We start from the raw sequence: 24,789 nt of genomic DNA on the forward strand, positions 1-24,789 counted from the left end.
TTAGTAACTGTAGCACAACAGTATCATTGTTGAGAGTTGATAATAGGCTCATGCTGCATTTTAACTGCAATAAATATATTTTTCAGGTTGAACCAAACACAAAATTATTTCCAGCAGCTTTTTTACAGCCTACGAGCACAAACCTTGTACAGTTTGAACTGGGTAAATTAAAGGTATTTTTAATAAAATTATTATCAACGGATATTATGGACTTTAAAGTAAATTCTGTAATGCCAACTGTATGATTTCGTTAACACGATTAGTAGAATTTCACTTTTCTCTCTCCCATTCCCTGGAACTATTAGTGAAATGATTCCTGAAGTATAAAAAAGCGTTGTTTCCTCAAAAATGTAAAAAATAAAATAGAAATATATGGGCATATATTAGATAGCATACCTAAAGAGAGCTGCATGTCTGCTTACAAGTTCAGATACTAGATACAACAGGGAAGGGCAGTGGCGTAGCGTGGGTTTTGAGCACCGGGGCAAGGCAAGTAATTTGCGCCCCCTAACCCCTAACCTGCTGCCGCTGCCAGCTTCTTCTTGCTGCTGCCTGGTCTGGTCTGCTGTGGTTCTCTCCTGCGCTCAGCACTGCACTGGGCGGCCGCTGCACTGTCCCTCCCCCAGATAGTCCCTCACTCTCTCTCCGCACCGCAAGCCTGGCACCCACCCCCTCCACAGTGGGCGGCGACCCGGCGGCTCAGATCGGATTCACACAGCCAGTACTGCAGTGTGAGAGAGAGAGTGAGCCAGGTAGGGGCAGAGAGCTGCGAGTGCGAGCGCCCCCCCAGATGTTGCGCCCGGTGCGGCCGGCCCCCCCTGCACCCCCCACGCTACGCCACTGGGGAAGGGAAGACTATCACATTTCTGTCTTGTTTTTGCATTTCAAGTATAGCTGCTAATGATCATCCTGTCTGACTGACATTGGAAGATAATAGACAATGGACAAATTGCCTGTTCCAGATGGCATCCACCCGAGAGTTCTCAAAGAACTCAAACATGACATTGCTGATCTTCTAAAAAAATATGTAACTTGTCCCTAAGATCAGCTACCATACCTGAAGATTGGGAAGTAGCCCAATGTAACACCATTTTTTTTAAAAAAAATATTTTTTATTTTTAAGAAGGGATCCAGGAGGGGGCAGACACTGGAAATTACAGGCTAGTTAGCTTAACATCTTTCCCCAGAAAACTGGTGGAAATTATTATAAACTAACCAAGCATATTGAAGAACAAGTCTTGCTCAAGCAGAGCCAGCATGGCTTCTGCAAGGCAAGGTCCTTCTCATAATTCTATTAAGATTCTTTGAGAGTGTCAATAAGCAGTTGACTTGGACTTTCAACAAGCTTTTTCACCAAAGACTCCTAGGTAAACTTACCTATCTTTCAATATGTATACCATGAGGTGTTAACTCAAAGTTCTGTTTTTTTAAAAAAATTATCCATTTATGGGTTTTTTTGTTTGTTTTTTTAGAACACTATGCCTTTATCAGCAGCAATCTTTAAAAGTGAAGAGAGAAACCCTATTCCCCAGTGCCCTCCTCGGCTGGATGTTCAAACTATCACACCTGTTGTGTGGAGCAGAATGCCAAGCAGTTTCCTGAAAGTAGAAGCTGAGAAAGTCAGTGACCGCCATGGGTGGGTGGTCCAGTGCCTGGAACCTTTGCAGATGATGGCTCTTCATATTCCTGAAGAAAGCAGGTACATTTAAAAGATACAGTGGTACCTCGGGTTACATACGCTTCAGGTTACATACACTTCATGTTACGGACTCCGCTAACCCAGAAATAGTACCTCAGGTTAAGAACTTTGCTTCAGGATGAGAACAGAAATCGTGCAGCAGCAGCGCGGCGGCAGCAGGAGGCCCCATTAGCTAAAGTGGTACCTCGGGTTAAGAACAGTTTCAGGTTAAGAACGGACCTCCGGAACGAATTAAGTACTTAACCTGAAGTACCACTGTACTTTGTTTCCTTAAGAGCAAGTAGGTTATATTTGATTTATGTTAGTTTTTAATTCCTATAGTTAAATCTCTCATTAAACTTATAAAAGTTTGACTGGTTCATGACTAGTTGTGCCAGAATGTGTTTGGAAATCCATGTTTCCTAGCCACATCAGATTCACACTATTAGTTTCTGGGAAATGGTTCTCTAAATGGAAACAAGTCAGAAGCTTAAATTCACCCTGTGCAACAAGAACAAATTATCTGGATTTGGGGGAACACCCCTTCCATGGGGGTTTTTGCTTGTGGAAGGGTACTTCTTTTCCTAGCTACTTGGAAATATCACTACATATAAAAGGAATTATTTGCTCCTACTGCATAAATGTAAAAAAAAAAATAATAATTCTGGATTTAATTTTTCATCCTTTAATGTAGAGCCTAATGCAGTCCCTGAGGCATGCACAACATAGATTCTTCACATATTACTTTCATATTTGTAGGATTACTTATTCTTTTAGGTTATAGTGCAAGTTATATAGCTTTAAAAAAGGTTATTTCAGTCATAATTCTTGCGATCTATCCAGAGCTTAGTACAGTTCTTCTGTATTAGATTACAAAAAAATATTAAATCATAAATCTGAAAATGTACCCTCTGGAAAATACAGATTTATAGCAAGATATAACCTGAGAAATTGATCTTTTCCCATGCACATGGACCAATTCTAAAAAACCTGGAAGGAAAGAAGTAGAAAGTCTTTTATTAAAACACATCGCTTTAGTATTTTCCAGTGAAGCTATAAAAATACTGGACATGATGGTGATGATCCTGCTAATCTAAGCATGACCAAGGGTTCAATCCTATACACAAGCAGCTGATGTAAAGCAAGTATAAAAGTAAAGCCAGTGTAAATTTACTCTAGATCCAAACTCTATTCAGCAATGGGACTACTGCTGGCTAAGCGGGCCTAAACCTGGTCGAGGAAAAGCAAGCCTTTAAAATAGTGTTTCAGTTGCACCACCCTTCTTGCCTGCTTAACTTACTCTGGGTTGCCAGGTCACATAGTCACGTGACCAAGATGAACCGTTCTCTCTCTTTAGTCCCCCTACCCCCTCCCCTGCCCCTGGAGCATCGCTTTCTCATGGCTTACACCACCTTAAGATCCTTCATGCTCGGCTCAGCCAGTTGGAGCCTGGCTGAGACAGGATGCCAGAGATACCCTGGTGTATCTCCATCTGATTCATGGATGAGAGATTGAAGGTGGCATAGCCTGGCTTCTCTAGGAACATCCCAGCGCAACCAGAGATCCACCCACTCATCCATTGTGGATCTTGCAGTAGAATTGCTTCCTAATTCTAGATCCAACCCATTATTTGGGTTCTGCTCCCAAATTCAGTTGTCTTTACACAAATGCAGTGTATGGGAAGCAAACAAGATGAACTGGAGATTTTAATACAGGGTGGCAAATATGACCTGGTAGGCACTACTGAAACAGATAATTCAACAGTCGGTCTGCGAGCATCTAGAAAAGGATGCTGTGATTACTAAGACCCAGCATGGGTTTCTCAAAAATAAGTCATGCCAGACCAATCTGATTTTTATTTTTGGATGGAATTACAAACTTGGTAGATTAGGAAAATGCTGTAGACATAGTGTATTTTGATTTGAGTGAGGCTTTTGACAAATTTCCCCCATGATATTCTCACAAGGAAGCTGGTAAAATGTGGGTTGAATGAGGTAACTGTTAGGTGGATTTGTAGCTGGTTGACTGAGTGAACCCAAAGAGTGCTCATTAATGGTTCCTCATCACCCTGGAAAAAAGTGATAAGTTGGGTGCCACAGGGTTCTGTGCTAGGCCCATTGTTGTTTAATGTCTTTATAAATGACTTGGTAGAAGGAATTGAGGGGCTGTTCATTAAATTTGCAGGTAACACCAAACTGGGAGGGGTAGCTAATGCCACAGAAGGTGGAATCAGAATTCAAAATGACCTTAACAGATTGGAGAACTGGGTGCAAGCTAACAAAATTAATTTCAAAAGGGACAAATGTAAGGTTCTGCACTTAGGCAGGAAGAACCAGATGCAAAAAATATAGGATGGGGGACACCTGGCCTACTAGCAGTACATGTGAAAAGGATCTAGGGGTCTTGGTGGACCGCAAGCTTAACATGAGTCAATAGTGTGATGCAGCAGCAAAAAAAGCTAATGCTATTCTAGGCTGCATCAACAGAAGTATAGTGTCCAGATCAAGGGAAGTAATAGTACCACTCTATTCTGCCTTAGTCAGAACACACTTGGAATACTGTGTGCAATTCTGGGCACCACAGTTTAAGAAGGATGTTGACAAGCTGGAACATGTGGAGAGGAGGGCAACCAAGATGATCAAGGGTATGGAAATTAAGCCTTATGGAGGAGCGCTTGAAGGAGCTGGGTATGTTTAGCCTGGAGAAGAGGAGCCTGAGAGGAGATATGATAGCCATCTTCAAATATTTAAAGGGCTGTCACATGGAGGAGGGAGCATGCTTGTTTTCTCCTGCTCTGGCATGTAGGACTTGAACCAATCGCTTCAAGTTGCAGGAAAGGAGATTCCAACTAAATATTCGGAAAACTTTTAGTAAGAGCTGTTCAGCAGTAGAACAGACTCCCATGAGAGGTGGTGGACTCTCCCTCCCTGGAGGTTTTTAAGCAGAGGTTGGATGGCCATTTGCTATGGATGCTTTGGCTGAGATTCCTGCATTACAGCGGGTTAGACTAGATGACTCTCGGGGTCCCTTCCAACTCTAAGATTCTATTATTTACTTCCTTGTCTATTTATAGTATTTGTATCCTGTTCTTCAGCCAAAATGCCTCCCAGAACCTCTTGCATCAAATCAAAGCAAGAGACTCAGTTCCTGCAGGCTTACAATCCAAAAAGAAACATATAGACACACACACACATGGGAAAAGGGGCAGGAAGAGCAAAATCAAAATTAATGTATCAGTTTCTAAGCAGTCGTTCCCATATTGGCTAACTGGCACAGTTCAGAGGCCTCCAGCAAAGCTGGTGAAAGGAGCCCTGCTTCCTATCTCTCCCACTGAGGCAATCTGATGGAATGGCAGTTGAGGGAGATGAGGCCTGAAGGGGCTGGCCTGTCAAAGCAGAGTCAACAGAGTGAGCTCTGCTTCTCAGCTCTCCCACTGCTGGAAAGTAAATCACAGTTCTCTTCCAGTGTGCCTTCCTTGTTCGTTTAATATTGTTTAAAATGTTGGTAAACATTGCATATTTTATAAAATCGTGGTCTGTAAGTTGGACATTTTCAATGTGTGTGTTTTTATCCGAAGTTTAAATACACATAGCTGAAGCAGAAGTGAGTTATGCTCCCAGGCCTTTATCTTTTTTGCAGTTCTTATGAAGTACCTAATAAAATGTACTTAATGAATGAAAGCTCATTTGAAATGTTTCTGTTTTGTTTCCATTGCAGGTGTATTGATATTTTAGAGCTATGTGAACAAGAGGACCTGATGAGGTTTCACTACCACACTTTAAAACTGTATAGTTCTGTTTGTGCATTGGGTAATAACAGAGTAGCTCATATACTTTGCAGCCATGTGGATGTTTCTCAGTTATTTTATACAATAGATAATCGATATTTACCTGGACTCTTGCGTTCTGGATTCTATGACTTACTTATCAGCATTCATTTAGAATACTCCAAGGAAGCTAAACTCATGATGAACAATGAATTTATAATTCCAATCACAGATGAAACCAGAAAAATCAAATTATTTCCAGATGAATCAAAGAGACATGGTTTACCTGGCGTTGGGCTCAGCACCTGCTTGAAACCAGGTTTCAAATTCTCTACCCCTTGTTTTGTTTTGTCTCATGAGGATCATCAGAAACCTAGTCCAGAGATACCACTCGAGATGCTTAAGTCCAGAGCTATAAGCATGCTAACAGAAGCAGTCTACTGCAGTGGAACACACATACGAGACCCTGTTGGGGGGAAAGTTGAGTTCCAGTTTGTTCCCGTTCTGAAACTTATAGGAACATTGCTCATAATGGGAGTTTTTGATGATCATGATGTCAAACAGATTTTACTCCTCATTGATCCATGTGTGTTTGGTGAAACCAAAGAAGAAGTAATGGAAAAAGCAGAGAAAGAGGATGTTGCACAAATAGAAGAAAAAGCTATAGAGGCTGGAGAAAAGGCAATCAGGGAGCCTAAAACCCCAATAAAAGGCTTGCTGCAAACAAGATTGCCTGAATCTGTTAAACTCCAGGTGACAACCTTAAAGTAAATGCAGAAGTGTTGAAATACTGTTGAAATAAATTGTAAAATGTTTTCCAGTAATCTGAGCAAAGAGCCTGAACAGTAGTATTCTTGAGACTTTTTTTTGCTAATTCTTTATTGGTCTTAGTTTGACCAGACACAACTAATTTTCATCTTTCTATGCTACTTTTCCACAAAAGGCAAAACTGGTAAAAAAAAAGGGTTATATTCAGTGTTGCAGTTATTTTTGAGCAACAAAATTTCATACGCAATGGAACTTCCCCTCTTCCGCTGCCTGTAGCACCATATACCCTCAAAATCTTCTCCTGAGGATTGGAAGAGCCTCAGGAGGAGATTTTGGGAGTGTGCAAGGGAGGAAGAGACAGGGAAGCCTCAGTGTGTGAGTGAAATTTTGATTGTGCAACAATGGATACAACCCTGTCACATACTTTTGATATAAATTATGTACGTTTGTACATTGAAGATGCACCACTGGGGAACACGCTGGTTTAATCATATTATATACCTGTGGTGATTTGTCCCCTCACTTTTAATTATCACACATAAGTTAATAAGCAAATAATAGGCATTGGGTTGGATAAAAGAAGTATAAGCAGATGGAAAGTAGCTTTTAGTGCAGTTCTGCAAAAGCTTGTGTAAGAGCTTGCACAATAGTTGGTTGTCTTGTTTAAATGTACTTACACTCACTTTTTACCATCTGATCCTAGGGCAGTTTACATATAGCTCAGTACAAATATAAACCATGTAATTCATTAAAATTACTAGACCATAAATGAAACCATAAATTCAATGGGAGGAGTATTCTGATCTAATCTCCTGGTGTTATAATAGCTAAGTTCTATGGAAGTTTTTGTGCTTCTGCAAAAGGTTGCATGAGCTCTTGTAAAAGCACATAAACATTGTGGATTTATTTGCTCTTTTCTCACACAGCACTCTAGCATTAGCCTCTTAGAGTGGAAGACCTCCTTGCACATATAAAAGGGCCTCTTTGGATCCAACAACCCACGCTCCTTCTCATTAACCACAAAACTGAATATCCACTGTCAGTAATGTGGCAAACTATGCTGTTGTTCTTTCACATGAATTTATTTGTGCCGTTCCATAACTTGGCCACATAATGCATCTCTTATTTTATGCTAGATGTGTGAGCTATTAAATTATTTCTGCGACTGTGAGCTGAAACACAGAGTGGAAGCCATTGTATCATTCGCAGATACTTACGTCTCAAAGTTGCAGTACAATCAGAAATATAGATATAATGAACTCATGCAAGCCTTGAATATGTCTGCTGCTTTAACAGCTAAGAAGACAAAGGAATTTCGCTCTCCTCCACAAGAGCAGGTAAATTTTCTTCCTTCCTTCCTTTCTTCCATTTTTCCTTTCTAGTACAGTATGATGATGAAATGGAGTAAAGCTTTCAGAAACCTTTAAAATACAGTGTCCAGTAAAAAGCAGCAGAACAGGGATCAAAGCAGTCTTTGGATATCTGCCCTTCTGTCTGCAGACCCTTTCAAAACTGCTTCATAGAGTTAGGTAAAGGCAAAGGGACCCCTGACCATTAGGTCCAGTCCTGACCGACTCTGGGGTTGTGGCGCTCATCTCGCTTTATTGGCCGAGGGAGCCGGCGTACAACCTCCGGGTCATGTGGCCAGCATGACTAAGCCGCTTCTGGCAAACCAGAGCAGCACACAGAAACGCCATTTACCTTCCCATCGGAGTGGTACCTATTTGCTTATTTGCACTTTGACGTGCTTTCAAACTGCTAGGTTGGCAGGAGCAGGGACCAAGCAATGGGAGCTTACCCCGTCGCGGGGATTCGAACCACTGACCTTCTGATCGGCAAGTCCTAGACTCTGTGGTTTAACCCACAGTGAGGACCCCTCAAAACAGCATTAGTCATGGATGGCACCGTGATGGGTGGAAGGGGGAATTGCGAAAGATCAACTCAAGTCCTGTTACACTGCTAAGAGCTCTGCTATGTCCAGTTGCATACAACCCCCCCCCCCGCCCCCCCGAGAATAGCAATACCTGCATATCTTTAAAGTATTCAGTATTTGAGTTAGTTGCTTGTACTTGATCACTGCAGGCTGTAGCATTTTTGGAAAGAGGGTAATCCCCCCCCCCCCACCATTTGATCAAGGATGAGCCTTTCAAAGAAATTCGAAGGGATGCAATGAGACTTTCAGAAATCTAGGAAGGCATTGGACTATATTTTTCAGGCACTCTTGTTGACTCTTAGAACTTCTTTCCTCCAGAGTTATTGGAATAATATTAATGCCATTTATTATATATTATGTATCTAAATAAATAAATAAATACAGTGGACGCTCAGGTTGCAAACGTGATCCGTGCAGGTTGCACGTTCACAACCCGCAGTGGCACGTCTGTGCATGCACGGGTTGTGATTCGATGCTTCTGTGCATGTACAAAGCATGATTTAGCGCTTCTGCACATGTGCAACCGCCGAAACCTGAAATTAACCTGTTCTGGTACTTCCGGGTTTCGGCGGGCCCGTAACTCAAAAAAACACATCCTGAAGCCTCTGAAACCCAAGGTATGACTGTACTAGACATTAAAAGTATAGAATGTAAAATGAATGTAAGCAAGCTACAGACATAATCTAAATAATCAGGAACATAAGGAAAATAAAAGAGGTACAGGAAGACAATGGAGAAAGCAATACAATGGTTGAATTTATTAAAGTATGTATGTTTGCCAACAGACAGTGCCGATTTTCCTCTTTTGTATGCCCTTTGTGACATTGGATGAGTTGGCTTATTGTGGTCATAGTGTAATGATTATAACTGTTATTCTAAGATATTTCAGTTTATTGTTATAATTTCAGATTAATATGTTGCTAAACTTTCAACTGGGAGAGGATTGCCCTTGTCCAGAGGAGATTCAGGAAGAGTTATATGAGTTTCACGATGATCTCCTAATCCATTGTGGTAAGCAATTGCCTATTTTGGGTGGAGCATATTATTGCTGAGATTCCGCTTATTGTGAAATATTAATTCCTGCAGTTTTGTTTTGGATTATTGACTTTTCCTGGCAAACATGATATTGATTAATTAAAACTGAAAACTGCAAAGATAAAAAAGACACCATAAAAGCTAATTAGACTTATCTTCCCAAATGTTCTCTAGAAAAACAGGAAAACATAAATATTTACACTCAAAAACGTTTTTGGGGCAGCAGTAGATCTCAAAGAACTTGCATCTGAAAACATTCTCTCTCCTTTACTTCTTCCTTTTAAGTGAATGCCAGCTATTTATTCCCATGGGGAAAATAATCTAATGCAAAGTGCACAGACATACATTGTACCCAAAGTAAGAAGTTCACAAAATATATAGAGGCCCTCTTCTTCCCATTCACCTGCTCTTTATGTGTATTTTAAATAACGTTAGCTGTGAGTTTGTGTCATATTGCTGAATAACTGAAATTGAGAAAGTGGCTTTTTAGGCCATCAAATGAAATGTGTCTTCCAATATAATATTCCTGCTACAAAAGTGTGTCTGTTTTTCTGCAAGCAGCAGGTTCATATTGCAATGGAGCAAGAGAAGAATGGGGGGAGGCTACCAGCTCCCATTCTACTCCTCAACCCCCCCAGGAGCATATTTTCAGAGGTCACGGGGGTATGGCAGAAGGAAGGGAAGGCAGAAAAACCCATTCTGTGAATGGAATGGGAAGTTAAAGTTCAGAGTTGTATAGCATTACACAGTACGCAAGTCTGTTTAAATTATGAAAGAAAACACGTACTGTATTTTTCGCTCCATAAGGCGCACCTGACCATAAGGTGCACCTACTTTTGGGGGGGAATTCCACCCCCCCCAAATACCTGTTTTTGGGGATGGGGTGGGGGATGCTTGGGCTTCCCCCACCCCCAGTACCCAAAACAGGTCTGGGGGAAGCGGTGAGGCTGCGCGCAGCTTCGCAGCTTCTCCCGGAGCTGGCAGGGGAAGCCCGGGTTATTCCCTGCCCAACCCCAGGGACCACACATTCACTCCATAAGACGCACAGACATTTCCCCTTAGATTTTAAGGGGGGGTGTGCGTCTTATGGAGCGAAAAATACTGTATTTTCAAGACACACAAATAGTTCAGAAATTCTTTTAAGTTAAGCCTTGATGGTGGTCAATAGTATTAAACCATTCGTTCAGTGTAGTGCCTAGAAATATACAATGGTACCTCTGGTTACATACTTAATTCGTTCCGGAGGTCCGTTCTTAACCTGAAACTGTTCTTAACCTGAAGCACCACTTTAGCTAATGGGGCCTCCCGTTGCTGCTGCGCCGCTGGAGCATGATTTCTGTTCTCATCCTGAAGCAAAGTTCTTAACCTGAGGTACTATTTCTGGGTTAGCGGAGTCTGTAACCTGAAGCGTATGTAACCCGAGGTACCACTGTATAAGCAGAGCATATTCAAAACATGCATATTCAGAACACATTTTAGCCAGTCATTATCTTCATTTCTCACCTATCAACCAGTCTTTTACTCACAGCTTGAGCACACACACCCCAAAATGGCAATAATACCTGCCTACATTTCAGATGTGTACAGTTGAAAAGCACTTTTAGCTTACATGAGGAGTGTGATATGTCTATCAAGGAGCTGATCCAGCTACCCACTATATCCTCCCCACTTTATACTGTGTGTGTTGCTCTACATATGAGAGATTCCAGCTGCAGTAACTCCTTCCCTTCTCACTGGTCTACCATGAGTGGAGAGCTGCAGTCACAGAAGTACTGTACACATCTAATTGTGTGCATGGGTGGGCCTCTAAGATATGTTTTTTGATTATTATTTAAGCTTGGGTCATCAGTTTAATATCATTGGACTCCACTTCATTTCAAAATGAGTTTGTTACCCATTAGGTATCCCATTAGAGGGAGAAGAGGAAGAAGAGGAAGATCTGTCATGGACTGGCAAGCTACGTTCATTGGTATATAAAATAAAAGGACCGCCAAAAACAGAAAAGAGAGAACCTACAGAGGAAGAAGAAAAATATCCCAGTAAGAGCTTGAATTGTTATTCATACTAATTCATTTTATTTAATTTTTAGAGAAGAAAACAATACACCTGGAAGCAGGTGAACAGTGAGCTGTGAAGTATATATGAATGAATATGAGCCAAGAACTTCCAGATTCCAATCTTGCCTTAAATATAAACAAGGATAGTATTGATTCATCAATATATGTACTCAAAGTAGTACCACTAATGATATATGGTATTTGGGGGGGGGGGTGTTAGGATAAGGTTGGTTTAATTTCCTGGCTTGTTCCAAAGCTGCTAATTGTAGTTTCCTCATTCAGAGGAAGTGAATGGTTAATGAGAGAATTTCTGCTTTTATTATGACGCAAGCAAGGAGAGGAATGAAGAGGCTGTGAACATTTGGGGAAAGGCTCATACATATCTTGTCTTAATATGTTATCCTTTGCAGACATAATGAAATATCAATTAGTTTTTCATTTACAATACATTTTGGTTATATGTGGGTTATCTTTCAAAGCACCAATGCTATAAACTGTGCGGAATACATCCACCAACTTTCCCCCCTGAGCCTTGGTGAATTCTTTCAGGCAGTCATCAATCACTTAGAGCTAATTAGTATGGCATACAGTAATTCCTTCCAATGCTTAATGACCTGCATAATACTGAATGAAAATAAATATAGGTAGAAATGAATGGCAGTCTCTCCCTGGTTGTTCTGCAGGGATGTTTTTCGTGTGCAACATGCAGCTGTTTTTGGGGCAGCTTCACTGGAACTGTGATAATAATGGACCCAATCTATGATAGGTTCTCCAAGCAGGTTTAGATGACAAGATGATAAAAATGCTACACACTGTTGCTTTGTGAGGAATGTCATATCATTTAATATAGAACGCTAAGGCAATGTTTTGCTGAGAGAGGGTCTTGAACATATCTTTTTAGCATCGTAAGGCTACAACTGACCTTTTTTGGTCAGTAAGTTAGACATATAATGCAGATTGTGCAGTCCCCCCCCCCAAAAAAAACATTTTTTGAGGGGCTAGACCCTCTTAATGTCAGGATGTCACGCAACATCATGTTGGGGCCCCTCAATCTTCTGGAAAAGCTGGTGCATATGATGGAGGGGAATGGTGGGACTTATATTCCAGCCACATTTGAATAGCTACAGATTCGCCACTTTCCTCTTCCGTAAACCACTTTTAAAATGTTGGCAAGATTCAGTGTCTGGTGTTTCTGCAATACCACTAATGCATAATTTACAGTTAAGTAAGCTGGGATTCAGAGATAGCTTTGTAAAGGATGCATGGAATTTGATGCTCCGGTGGTTTATCCAGTCAACCATTAAAAATGAAACACAAATATATTTACTTCAGAAGTGTCCATGTATTCAGGACCTCAGGAATTCTAGGTCACTGATGGCATGAAGCTAGCAATAGCTATTAAGCAGAGTTTGTAAAACATTTTTGGATATGCTGTCTGCAGCCTCCTTTGGTTAGGGATAACATCACTCTCTATATGTACTTCACTAATCCTCTTCACAGAATCTTGTGATATACCATCTCTTAAAATTCCTTTTTATTTTTTAAGCTTGGTGTGTTGTAAAAGCAATATAAAATGCCATACAAAAACATGCTGATTTGAAAGCATATTTGACAGGGACATGCATGGCATAACCATAAATAAAATATTTTTGCTCCTTTGAAATTCATTCTCAAGAGAGGGAACATTATCCAGGACATTATGCCTCACAAAACTGATATTATTATTCATAATGATGAATGACATGAAAAAGCTGGCCCCTTCATGATGGGTAGCTTATTTTGATCACATAGACCAGGGGTCTGCAACCTTTAAGACAAAAAGAGCCACTTGGACCCGTTTCCGAAGAAAAAACAACAACTGGGAGCCGCAAAACCATTGCGACATTTAAAACAAATATAACACTGCATACATTGTTTCTTAGCCCAATGTTATCCTCGTCGTTATAAAAATAACTTTTTTGACACTTTTTAATTATTTTTTGTTTGACCCCTCAGAATTACTCCTCCTCATAGAAATAAACGTTATATTAACAAGTTACCTTTTTTTGAGTGTGTGTTCTTCACTCCCCTTCAAAACAGTAGCTGCAAATTGCAAAGCAATAGCAGCAAATCAGCCAGCAACAAAGACATGCTATATACCGTATTTTTCGCTCCATAGGACGCACTTTTCCCCTCCAAAAATGAAGGGGAAATCTGTGTGCGTCCTATGGTGCGAATGCAGGCTTTCGCTGAAGCCTGGAGAGCGAGAGGCATAGGTGCGCACCGACCCCTCTCGCTCTCCAGGCTTCAGGAAGCTATCCGCAAGCCTTGCAAGCCCGGCGGGAGTTCCCACAGGCTCACAAGGCTTGCGGGCAGCAGCCTGCAGCCCCAGCGAGTGTCCGCAAGCCTTGCGTGCCTGGCGGGAGCTCCCGCCAGGCGCGCGAGGCTTGGGGCGGCAGCCTGTTGCCCGAAGCACAGGGAGCCCTCCGGAGGGCTCCCCGTGCTTCGGGCGAGTGTCTGCAAGCCTTGCGCGCCCGGCAGGAGCTCCCGTCGGGCGCGCGAGGCTTGGGGCGGCAGCCTGTTGCCCGAAGCACAGGGAGCCCTCCGGAGGGCTCCCCGTGCTTCGGGCGAGTGTCTGCAAGCCTTGCGCACCCTGCAGGAGCTCCCGTCGGGCGCGCGAGGCTTGGGGCGGCAGCCTGCCGCCCGAAGCACGCGGAGCCCTCCGGAGGGCTCCCCGTACTTCGGGCGAGTGTCTGCAAGCCTTGCGTGCCTGGCAGGAGCTCCCGTCGGGCGCGCGAGGCTTGGGGCGGCAGCCTGCCGCCCGAAGCACAGGGAGCCCTCCGGAGGGCTCCCCGTGCTTCGGGCGAGTGTCTGCAAGCCTTGCACGCCCGGCAGGAGCTCCCGTCGGGCGCGCGAGGCTTGGGGCGGCAGCCTGCCGCCCGAAGCACAGGGAGCCCTCCGGAGGGCTCCCCGTGCTTCGGGCGAGTGTCTGCAAGCCTTGCGCGCCCGGCAGGAGCTCCCGTCGGGCGCGCGAGGCTTGGGGCGGCAGCCTGTTGCCCGAAGCACAGGGAGCCCTCCGGAGGGCTCCCCGTGCTTCGGGCGAGTGTCTGCAAGCCTTGCGCACCCTGCAGGAGCTCCCGCCGGGAGCTGCTGCTGCTGGGAGCCCCCACAACCCCCGAAAGAGGACTCGCTCCAGAGATCCTGGCGGCTCCCAACCCGGGGTCGCTTCACCGCGCGGGGCAACAATGAGTGAAAGGAGGCGCACTAAAAACAATGGCTCACGGGGAAGGCGGGCGCGTGCCGCTCGGCCCTTGGGGAGCCTTCCTGCTGCCGCTGCCCTGCGCCCAACTCACGAGGAGAGTGGCGCTGCCTTCTGCTCTCCGCCGCCGCCTCACAGATGACAGCGACTGCACGGGAACAAAGGAAAATGCGCCTCCTCCCCTCGCCTCCACCCCGGAGCCGCGGCAAAGGCGTTAAAGAGCCGCATGCGGCTCCGGAGCCGCAGGTTGCCGACCCCTGACATAGACTCTGATTTTAATTTAAGTGTTGGCTTTATTTGCATTAACCAAACAGATTTCAACAGTTTAGCAGGAAGTTTAGTAGTAGTTTGCCATTATGTCTGCATCTGTGGTTCCCAACGTGAGGCACACAGCCCATAGGGTGGCAATTTGATTTTTAAGGGCAGCAATTTGAGAATGAGTTATTAACAGTGAATGGCCTTTTAGGCTTCCTCCACGTGAATAGGAGTTCACTTTTTGAATAATAAGAATTATATGTTGGGGGGGGGGAGGCTTCAGGATTTTAGGAGTGCTTAGGTGGGGCATGGCCAAAAAAAGTTTGGGAACCACTGGTCTACATTGACAAACAATGTAGCTTACAATCAGCTGGCAAACCAGAATCAGAAGCCATGATTTGAAGTGTCTTATGTGTTATCAGAATTGACAAGCCATAGCTTTTGCTAGTACTGAACCAAAATTTAATGTGGGAGTGAATTCTCTGGCAAATTTTGGAAACTGAGACAAAACTCATCTCCAGCACTGGGAGAGGGGCTGTGGCAGTGTGGTGTAGTGGTTAAGAGCAGTGGACTCGTAATCTGGTGACCTTGGGCTAGTCACACTTCTTTGAAGTCTCTCAGCCCCACTCACCTCACAGAGTGTTTGTTGTGGGGGAGGAAGGGAAAGGAGAATGTTAGCCGCTTTGAGACTCCTTCGGGTAGTGATAAAGCGGGATATCAAATCCAAACTCCTCCTCCTCCGCCGCCTCCTCCTTCGCCGCTTCTTCTTCTTCTTCTTCTTCTTCTTCTTCTTCTTCTTCTAGCATTCTCCCTCCCCAAAACCCCCTGGAGAGACTTCCTGTTTTGCAGCAAACCCAGCAAGTCGCCCTCTTGGGTGATCCAGCGCTCAGGAGGGGTCCCAGATGGAGATTAAGGGGGGTAAGGGGCATACCTCTCCTAAATTTTTAAGCGTATTGAAAGGGCGCGACCCACGGTCATCCGTTAATGCCTTTTGTTGGTCTGTGAGCAGGGGTGGAAATCCCTGTCTCCCAGACGAAAAGGCGAGGGCACTGGGTACAATGGCTCTGTCGAAGGACAGCTCCCAGCAAGCTACCGTGGTGAGCTGCGGAATACCTTTGAATTCAGAAACAATTGGCAAGCGAAGAGGCACCCCCTTGAAAAGATCCTGATTTATGCTGCAGGAGAAAACCATCTGCTTGGAAAGGTTTTGAAATAATGAAAGATGCTAATTTCTGCTTTGGTTGAGCGGTGGAAGGAGGGGAGGCAATATTTTAAGTTTTGGGGTGTGTGAGGATCTGCGTTATCTACCCTTCCCTAAAGCAATGGAATGTAAAGTTTTCGGGAAGAGTGGACTTTACAGATACCTCTTTGCGATGGATTTCTTTTATAAGTAAGGACTTTGCCTGAAAGAAGATGGAGAGTAATAACCTTGAGGGATTTTGACCACCCCTTGGAACTTCGTATTATGAAACAGAAATAGTAAAGAAGAAAAGATTGGTAACAGCTGGATTGACTGTCTGTTAAGCATTCGGAAGAGAATAAACTGTGGAGTTGGGTGTAATGAAACTGAGGATCGGCAGGATGGGCTGCAGGAAGATGTATTGGTTTGCGGGGACGGGGTGTGTGGAGAGGAGATATGGATTTTGTTGAGATTACAACAGCCCGCCCACCCGCTCTCGAAGCTTGAAATTGAAAATAAGAACAGTGGAAGTGTCAGGATGGACCACGATGTATACCATCTTGACGGCTTCTGAGGCTTTCAGACAGAGAAGAAGAGATAGGGATTATGTTTATTTATTTATTAATGATTTATTAAGGAGCTGGTTGTATGTAAAACTGAGGGTTAAATTTGGCAGAATGAGAAGGGTTGGTGATGCTGAGGGTTTGGCAGTGTTGGGAGGTGGAATGTATATTATTTATTTATTTTTGAAAAAGAATTCTAGAGGTTTCATTTTCACCCTCTGCACGCAGCACCAGTGAGGCTGAGTTGTTTATTACTGGAGGCAGATGTCAGAAAGCAACGCTTAAGGCCATGTTAGGGAGGAATGTGTGTTTGTTGCCTGGGATGAAGCAAGATCTGTTTTTCTCAGGCAAAGTGTTACCTAAGAGGTATCAGAAGGAAATGTTTTAAAATTGATGAATGACTATTGTAGATAAAAGAGGATTTACTCTACTCGACTATTTTGAGGACAGGTTATAACAACGTATAACAGCCATAGCAGAAATTGGTAATTGAACATGTGATGTGTAGGGAGAAGGGATGAACATATTTTGAAATGATAGTTGGAAAAGTTATTTTATTGGAAACAGCAAAGGAGGGAGGAAATTAGAAGGGACATGGGGGTGGGGGGGAGTTAGCTTTTAAATGTGTATTGAATTTGTATTAATTTGGTGACAATTTGTTAAAAATTACGGAAAATCAATAAAAAAGTAATTGGCAGACAAAAGCCCCTGGAGAGATGCTGTGAGCTTTGGGGACAGGGAAATTGCCTCCACCCCCACCCCCCGCAAGAAACCATCTCAGAACAATACTATGGAATCATGGTGAGAGCCGCTAGCTAGTAATGGCCAGACCCTTTCTCCCAGCAGTTAATAATAGTATTTTCTGAATAATTTTGGTAGTCATTGATAATTCAACTTTCAGGTTACTGAATTCAAAGAATCCTTTTAAATTATGTCTTTTCAGTGGCTAATAGTTTGCGTTTTCTTTTCTCCTCACCTCCCCCCCTCCATTGCAGCAACTCTGAAGGAGTTAATATCTCAAACTATGGTTCGCTGGGCTCAAGAAGATCAGATCCAAGATCCAGAATTAGTTCGTATTATGTTTAACCTCCTTCGAAGGCAGTATGACAGCATTGGCGAGCTGCTTCAGGCTCTGAGGAAATCCTACACTATAAGTGCTACATCTGTGCAAGACACAATCAACTTACTAGCAGCGCTGGGTCAAATTCGTTCCCTTCTCAGCGTCAGAATGGGAAAAGAAGAAGAATTGCTTATGATTAATGGCCTTGGGTATGAAATAAACATTTTATTTGTATGTTTTAAATAAAAATTAAATATTGAAATTATGGCCCTGGTTATAGTATTAGCTTAAGCCCACTATAAAACCTAATTTTGTACATATGCTACAATATTGGTTTGGTTCAATTATGAATGAATAAATGAACTTTATATGCACCTATTTTTATCACAATCGCTTTACTTTCCATATGAACATCTATGAACCTGCCTAAACTGAGTTGGTATATTGGTAGAGAAACAGTCTATGTTATTCTTGATGATAACCTTCTAATGTGTGTCATAATCTTGAAATTAGAATATAGTCATATCTTTGTAATTGCTCTTTAATTCTGAACCTTAAAAATGCAGTGCTTTTTCTGTGTGCTTGATAAACACAGATCTTGCAGGAGAAAGAATGATTGTTTTTGTTGAATTTCTTCTTATCCCTTTTAGAGATATAATGAACAACAAAGTCTTTTATCAGCATCCTAACTTAATGAGAGTCCTGGGTATGCATGAGACCGTTATGGAAGTAATGGTAAATGTGCTTGGAGGAGACAAATCTCAGGTAATTTCACAAGTATTTTTGCTGTGATTGTTATGAAGCATGCCTTCTGTAGCTGGAAGGAACTGTGGGTAAAGAAGACTAGTATATTTATCTTGTGCAGTACAAAGTATGAGCTGTTAGCTCCATGGATGATGGGAGTTGCATAGGCAAGGTTTCTTGCACTAAAGATGGACTACAAAGATCGCACATACAAAAAAGAAGTTGGAAATTGAGAATTAAAATGCTTCAGCCAAGCTGGTTCTAAGCAGCATGCCAATACTATTTATTAGAAAATAGTCCTCTACTGGGAGTACTTGTGGAAAATGCCCCCCCCCATATTTGGAATGCACACATAAGTTTGCATATAAGCCCAAATAATTGAAACCTGCATTCAGTTGCACACATAGGAGTTACAGTGCAATGTGTGCTCAACCTTTTTACTTACTGAGATTTTAACAGGAATATTGTGTTCTCCTGTAGAGTACAAAAGGTGAGAAAAGGATGTGCATGTACTTTAAGCATTACAGTGTTAATGGGAACACAGTGCAGGTGTTGACATATACCTGTTAAAACTGTAATGTGTTAAGAGGTCTCAAAAGTTGCAAAGTAAATGCTCAAAGGAGGAAAATGTGTGAAAATAGTTCCAGAAAATGTCAGTTGAGCATTTTAAAGTCCTATCTGTATGTGGGTAATAGTTAAGCATATGTGCTACTCTTTCCATGAGTTAATAGGATTTTAGAAAGGCTTAATTTTGGGAGGGATTCACCACCCAAAGGTGCACTCCTCCATTGTCTCCTGAGACAGAAGGGGACCAACAAATTATGATGGTTTTGTGAATATTTTTTTCGATTGGCTTGGGGATTTTACCTGTGTTTGTCTATAAGTTTTATTTGTACACCACTTTTTGGTCAAGAGATTAAACATTTTCTAATTGAATAAACATTGGACTTCTGAAGTGGTGCAGTGCAATGTTTTATTTCTCTGTATGCATACTCTTGAGCTTTGGAGGTTGGGATGCAGATCTCAGTACATTAAAACCTCTCTTAGTTGTAAATCAGTTGTAAATCAGTGCATATGAATGAGGAAAGGGTTGTATGTTGCTGAGCTTGGCCTGCCTTAAGTGTTGCTGTGATCTGTGTCTCATTTTGGTGATGTAAAGAAGGTCTAGCCAACACGGAGCTTTGTACTTTTGTATTTTCTGGTTCAAAAATAATTCCTTATGACTTTTGCTGCAGGAAAATCATTTGTCTGAAAAGAGTAGTAACCTCATCATAGTCTTTCTAATATATCTTAAATCTGTGTTGTATGCAGTCCAATTGAGCTTCAAAGTATATGGCTTTTAAGATTATAGGTTGAGTGCCACAAGCACCTGAAATAGGTGCATGCCTATAAAATCATATGGTTTTAATATAAGATACATAATGAAAATGATCGAAAAATATTTTGTCTCATTTACTGAGAAAAGGGTGAGAGTTGACATGGCACAATTTTAATGCAGCCTTCCCCAACCTGGTGCCCTTTCCATGTTTTGGACTGCATCTCCAATCAGTCCCAGTCAGTACTGGTTGAGGCTGATTGGAGTTGTGGTTCAAACATCTGGGGGACAGCAAGTTGGGAAAGGCTTTGTCAATACATTACTGGGAGCACTTGGATGCTATGGTGTAAATATGGGATGGGATCAGGGCTATAGCTAGGGGGTGGCAAGGTGGGCCCCCACCAGGGGTGCCGGCAATGCCCCCCCCCCCGCAAAATCGTCTAAAAATATGTCCATCAATATAAATATTGATTATTGCCTCATAAGAAATGGTTTTAAATAGAATTGAATGGGTGAACTGAATGGGTGGAGGAGAGGTGGAAAGAAGAGGTAATTTGTCCATGGCTAGGGGACGCAATCTGGATGGTTCTGCTGGGGTGCAAGATCACCTAGCTATGCCTCTGGATAGGATATAATAAAACAGTTGGATTATGCCAGTAGGAGGTATTTCAACAGCATACCATTTATCAAGATTCAAGCTGCAGAATTCTAATGTTACTCTACTGCTGATATTTTAGGAGAGTGAACGATTATTGTGGCACTCTGCTGTTTGACACTTGAATGGCTGTAAGTTCTTACTCAGGCTGACAAATGTGTATGACAAATGTTTTATGATGACAGAAGACAATTGCTAATGGCTTTGAGTATTGACCCAGACATGCCCTCTATGGTGCAAATGGCTGAGAAAAAACATTCTAATGCTTTTACTATTGGACAGAGATTACTGGGCTTGTCTTCTCTTAGCATGATGATGTAGAAATATTTATGAGGGTCTCATCTGCATTGATGATGCATGTGAAACTGCCATTTTATTATAAGGGCCTTTCAGATTAGGGTTGTGCATGCTTTCTGCATAGTAAGTATTGCAGGGGGGAGCATCACAGGGGACGGTTGCTTCTTTTTCTTGGATTGGGCAAACAATTTTTTTTAACAAGGTAAGTAAAGTGGATCTTTAATATCAGCCTGAGACTTACTGGTACCATGCTTCACTATTTCGGTTTTTGATGATGTAGTGAGGCACAGCACTAATTCTGATGCATCTATTTGCACTTTGCTTAGTTTCTTCATATTTTCCACAGTGTATGTATATTATAGCAACTAACAACTCAGATGTATATATTTTTTAGTAAAACTTTTGGCTTCCACCTTCTTCAACTGCTATGTTATGCTGTAGCCAGTTCTAGAACACTGAGGATAGAATCTTAAGGTGTTTGGTTTGGAGTAGCTGAGGTATGTCAGTTATTATCCTCCAGACTGACACCATATGGTTTTAAGGTGTCAAGTCTTTAGACGCAGAACCCTTGTTTCAAATCTTCTAGGATCAGATAACTTTTCTATTGCAGTAATAAATGTTATCATAAAGCACCAATGCAGCAGCAAGCAAAAGCTGTAGCAGCTCAGTCAGCTGCTTGTGGCTGGAAAGCCAGACATGATGTTTGTGACTGTTGCCATGGGAACAAAGGGGCAGTCCATTCTGTACTGAGCACCGGATGTTAGCTCAGTGTGTGTGTCATATGACCCGTACTGGAAGTACATGGGTGGAGTTTATTCTCACTGCTGTTGAGTGCAGACATGTTTCTCTGTACTGATGTAAGAGACAGAAATAAAGAATGTAAATAGATTTCTGTCTGCTTCTTTCCCCTCCCTGGGGGACACCAAAGGGGAGAGAGAAGGAACGGTGTGTTCTTCTCACACATCTGGGAAGAATCGCCGAGACCTCGCCTGCTTATCTGCCAGGAGTAGCAGCGGGGAGGTCGCCAAGGAATATCTGCCGGTGCCTACGTTGTGGCACATTCCTCTGACCCAGGCAGAATTCCAAATCAGAGAGATTGTGATTCTTTGAATTTAAGTGCTTTGCAACTGGTTGTTGAAGTGTTTTTTGTTTGATTGTCAAGACTGTAGATTCATGGTTCCTAAAATGACTCTGTAGGTTAGTTATAGTTTCAGGTAGGTAGCCGTGTTGGTCTGCCGTAGTTGAAACAAAATTAAAAAAAATCCTTCCAGTAGCACCTTAGAGACCAACTGAAACAGTGTATCTGAAGAAGTGTGCATGCACACGAAAGCTCATACCAAACAACATATTTTTCGTTCTGCAAGACGCACGTTCCCCCTCCTAAAAATTAAGGGGAAATGTATGTGCGTCTTATGGAGCGAATGCAGGCTCCATGGCTTCAGCGAAAGCAACGTGAAGCCTCTGGAGCGCAGTGGGAGTGCTTCGCGTTGCTTTCGCTGAAGCCAGGAGAGCAAGAGGAGGCAGTGCGCACCGACCCCTGTTGCTCTCCTGGCTTTGCTTCGCTGGAGAGGCGCTGCACAGCTTTCCCTCTCTGTGCAGCGCCCCTTCAGCGAAGTGGGAGGAGAAATGGAAGGGGCTCTGCTTCTCCTGCCGCTTCGCTGAATCCTTGGGCCTTACTAAGTTTGTTCTGAAGAAGCAAGGCGTGGCCGCACAGGTGAGGCCGATTGGTAACTCACAGCAGCTGGTGGCAAGAGCCAAAGGGAAATGCCATTATATCCCTTCCTGGCTCTTGCCACCAGGTGCTGTTAGTTACCAATTGGCCTCACCTGTGAGGTTGCGCCTTGCCTCTTCAGAACAAACAGGAAGGCCCCAGTCCTGCAAAGTCTTACTGTTCACAGGGCCTAGTCCTCCACGCACTCCTGACACTATTGTCTCCATTCCAAAGTTCTTAAACAGGTTTGGCCAGCACTTCATCATCAAGGGGACTCTGCCATATGCACTGGAGATTCCCTTTTTTCTGCAGACTGCATATCATTTATTTATTTATTCATTCATTAGGAAATTGAGCAGAAATTAATGCTTCCTATTATTCGGCACTGTTCTTTTCCCTCCACAGATCGCTTTTCCAAAAATGGTAGCAAGTTGTTGTCGGTTCCTGTGCTATTTTTGTCGAATCAGTCGCCAGAACCAAAAGGCTATGTTTGAGCATCTAAGCTACTTACTTGAAAACAGCAGTGTTGGACTTGGTATGTTGCATAATTTTTATAGTCATTCACCTACATTTGCCATATCACAAGTTTAACTTATGGCCTTTTAGCTTTCGGTTGTGCTACGATCTTGGTTTGGCAGTTGTTTTTTATATGCGAATAGTTGAGTTTCATCTAAACTGCATTTAACTACTGCCCTCTGCTGCATACGAATCATAACTGCAAACCAATTATTTTAATTACTGTGCATTATCATGTCTTTGCTACAGCTTCTCCTTCAATGAGGGGTTCCACTCCACTTGATGTAGCAGCTGCCTCAGTAATGGACAATAATGAGCTTGCACTGGCGCTGGAGGAGCCAGACCTTGAGAAAGTAATCACTCACTGTCTTAATTTCTTCTTCTTCTGGTCCCCTTGTTTTGTCGTCAGTCACGCCATGTATTACTTAACGAGGCTTAGTTTTCACTTGACATATATTTTTAACTTTTATTGTATGACTACAGTCCTTTCACTCTTAAGTAGAATAGTAAGCAGAAGGTAAAAATAAAATAAAATAAAACTTGAGTTCTCTCATTTTTGAATTGTTCTCAATATATTAAAGATATGAAAGATACTTTAAAAAAAAAAGTATGGTGGTGCAGAGCCATGGAGCCACATTCCTGATACAGGTGGCATTGCTACATCTTACCAGGACACAGCAGGAGCAGGGCTACCTGGATACACCTGTGCAAGCACCAAGTCTGCTAGGGTATAGCTTCAGCCCCAAACTTGCTGCTGCCCCACCCCATTTTCATCCAGGTAAGATGCAGAGTCAGGAGGGCAACTTGGCTGTTCAGCTTCACCACACTGGCCACTAACGTGTGTAAAATGCAGCTGCCCTACCTAAAAGTGAGCTACTGGGAAGCCTTCGGAAAGTGAAAAGTGTTGGGAGCAGCTTTCATGATCAGAGTGAGGCCAGGCTATGAGCAGGACTGATTGTTACCTCAAGCCCTGATTGTTACCTCAAGCATTTGGTCAGGGACACTAGTGTTTGCGAGTGTCCTTGACTGAATGCTTGAGACATCTATATTTCTGTCATTGTTGATCACCTCTTTGGGGGTGAATACGTCTGGATTCAGTGCCACCCCATTGAAGGACTAGTGTTGCCAGAGCTAATCTTCTCTTGGGCAATATAAAAATACCACAAGTGTTTTTCAGACTTCTTAGTATCGTATCCTCCCCTGCCAATAATCAGTTTTGTGCCAGTTAGAAAAAAATCCATGCATGAAAAATAGTTTCTTTCTGCAAACAGATCCTTTCTTTTCTCAATTCAGAGTGGTAATCGCCAGTAAAATTACCGTATTATTTGCACCATAACACTCACTTTTTCCTCCTAGAAAGTAAGGGGAAATGTCTGGTAACTGTTCCACTCCTTCTACTCTTTCCAAAGATTTGCACATAGATTTTAAAAATTGAATCACCTTGTACTTTTAATTCATTGTAATAAACCTCCTGTAGATATTACCAGTCTTTGTGTTTGGCAGGTTGTAACGTACTTGGCAGGCTGTGGTCTCCAGAGCTGCCCCATGCTTTTAGCAACAGGATATCCTGACATTGGTTGGAATCCAATAGAGGGTGAACGATATCTGTCATTCTTAAGATTTGCTGTTTTTGTTAATGGTAAGTTTAGTTACTGGATTGACACATATGTAAAAATGCATATTTTACTATGACTGAATCTCATGAGTTGCTATCTCAGGAAAACAAATCACAAGCTTAGTTCAAAATCATAAGCTATTTTAACTGTAGGTTTTGGTTTTGGTCATTTGTTTTTATTCAAATTTTACTTGTCTTTATGCAGATTTACAGGTTTGAACTATAATTCCCCTTTTTTCATTTTGGCTTTGTAAATTTTTGTCATGCCCTTCAAAACTAACATTCCAAGGACAGCCAATGTTATTTAGGATAACAACAACACTGATCAAATGAGTAGCAGCAGATAAAATCCACCAATATCCCCACAATATGTTTATTGAAGCATAAAATCCACTCCATCGTA

At 42.5% G+C, this 24,789-nt stretch overlaps 1 protein-coding gene across 1 annotated transcript in view; it reads left to right on the forward strand.

Annotated features, from left to right (window-relative positions):
* The window catches only part of RYR3 (ryanodine receptor 3), a 265,043-nt gene that overhangs the window by 138,109 nt on the left and 102,145 nt on the right, over positions 1-24,789 (forward strand). The window contains exons 33-43 of the mRNA XM_083743873.1: positions 87-173; positions 1,473-1,699; positions 5,396-6,197; positions 7,349-7,549; positions 9,054-9,156; positions 11,082-11,219; positions 17,469-17,742; positions 18,184-18,298; positions 22,661-22,790; positions 23,021-23,124; positions 24,275-24,410. Coding sequence (XP_083599999.1) covers positions 87-173; positions 1,473-1,699; positions 5,396-6,197; positions 7,349-7,549; positions 9,054-9,156; positions 11,082-11,219; positions 17,469-17,742; positions 18,184-18,298; positions 22,661-22,790; positions 23,021-23,124; positions 24,275-24,410 — 2,317 coding nt within the window. The remainder of the gene's footprint in view (positions 1-86; positions 174-1,472; positions 1,700-5,395; positions 6,198-7,348; positions 7,550-9,053; positions 9,157-11,081; positions 11,220-17,468; positions 17,743-18,183; positions 18,299-22,660; positions 22,791-23,020; positions 23,125-24,274; positions 24,411-24,789) is intronic.

This window comes from Podarcis gaigeae, assembly GCF_964106915.1.
Source record: "Podarcis gaigeae genome assembly, chromosome: 1".
NCBI classification, from domain to species: domain Eukaryota; kingdom Metazoa; phylum Chordata; class Lepidosauria; order Squamata; family Lacertidae; genus Podarcis; species Podarcis gaigeae.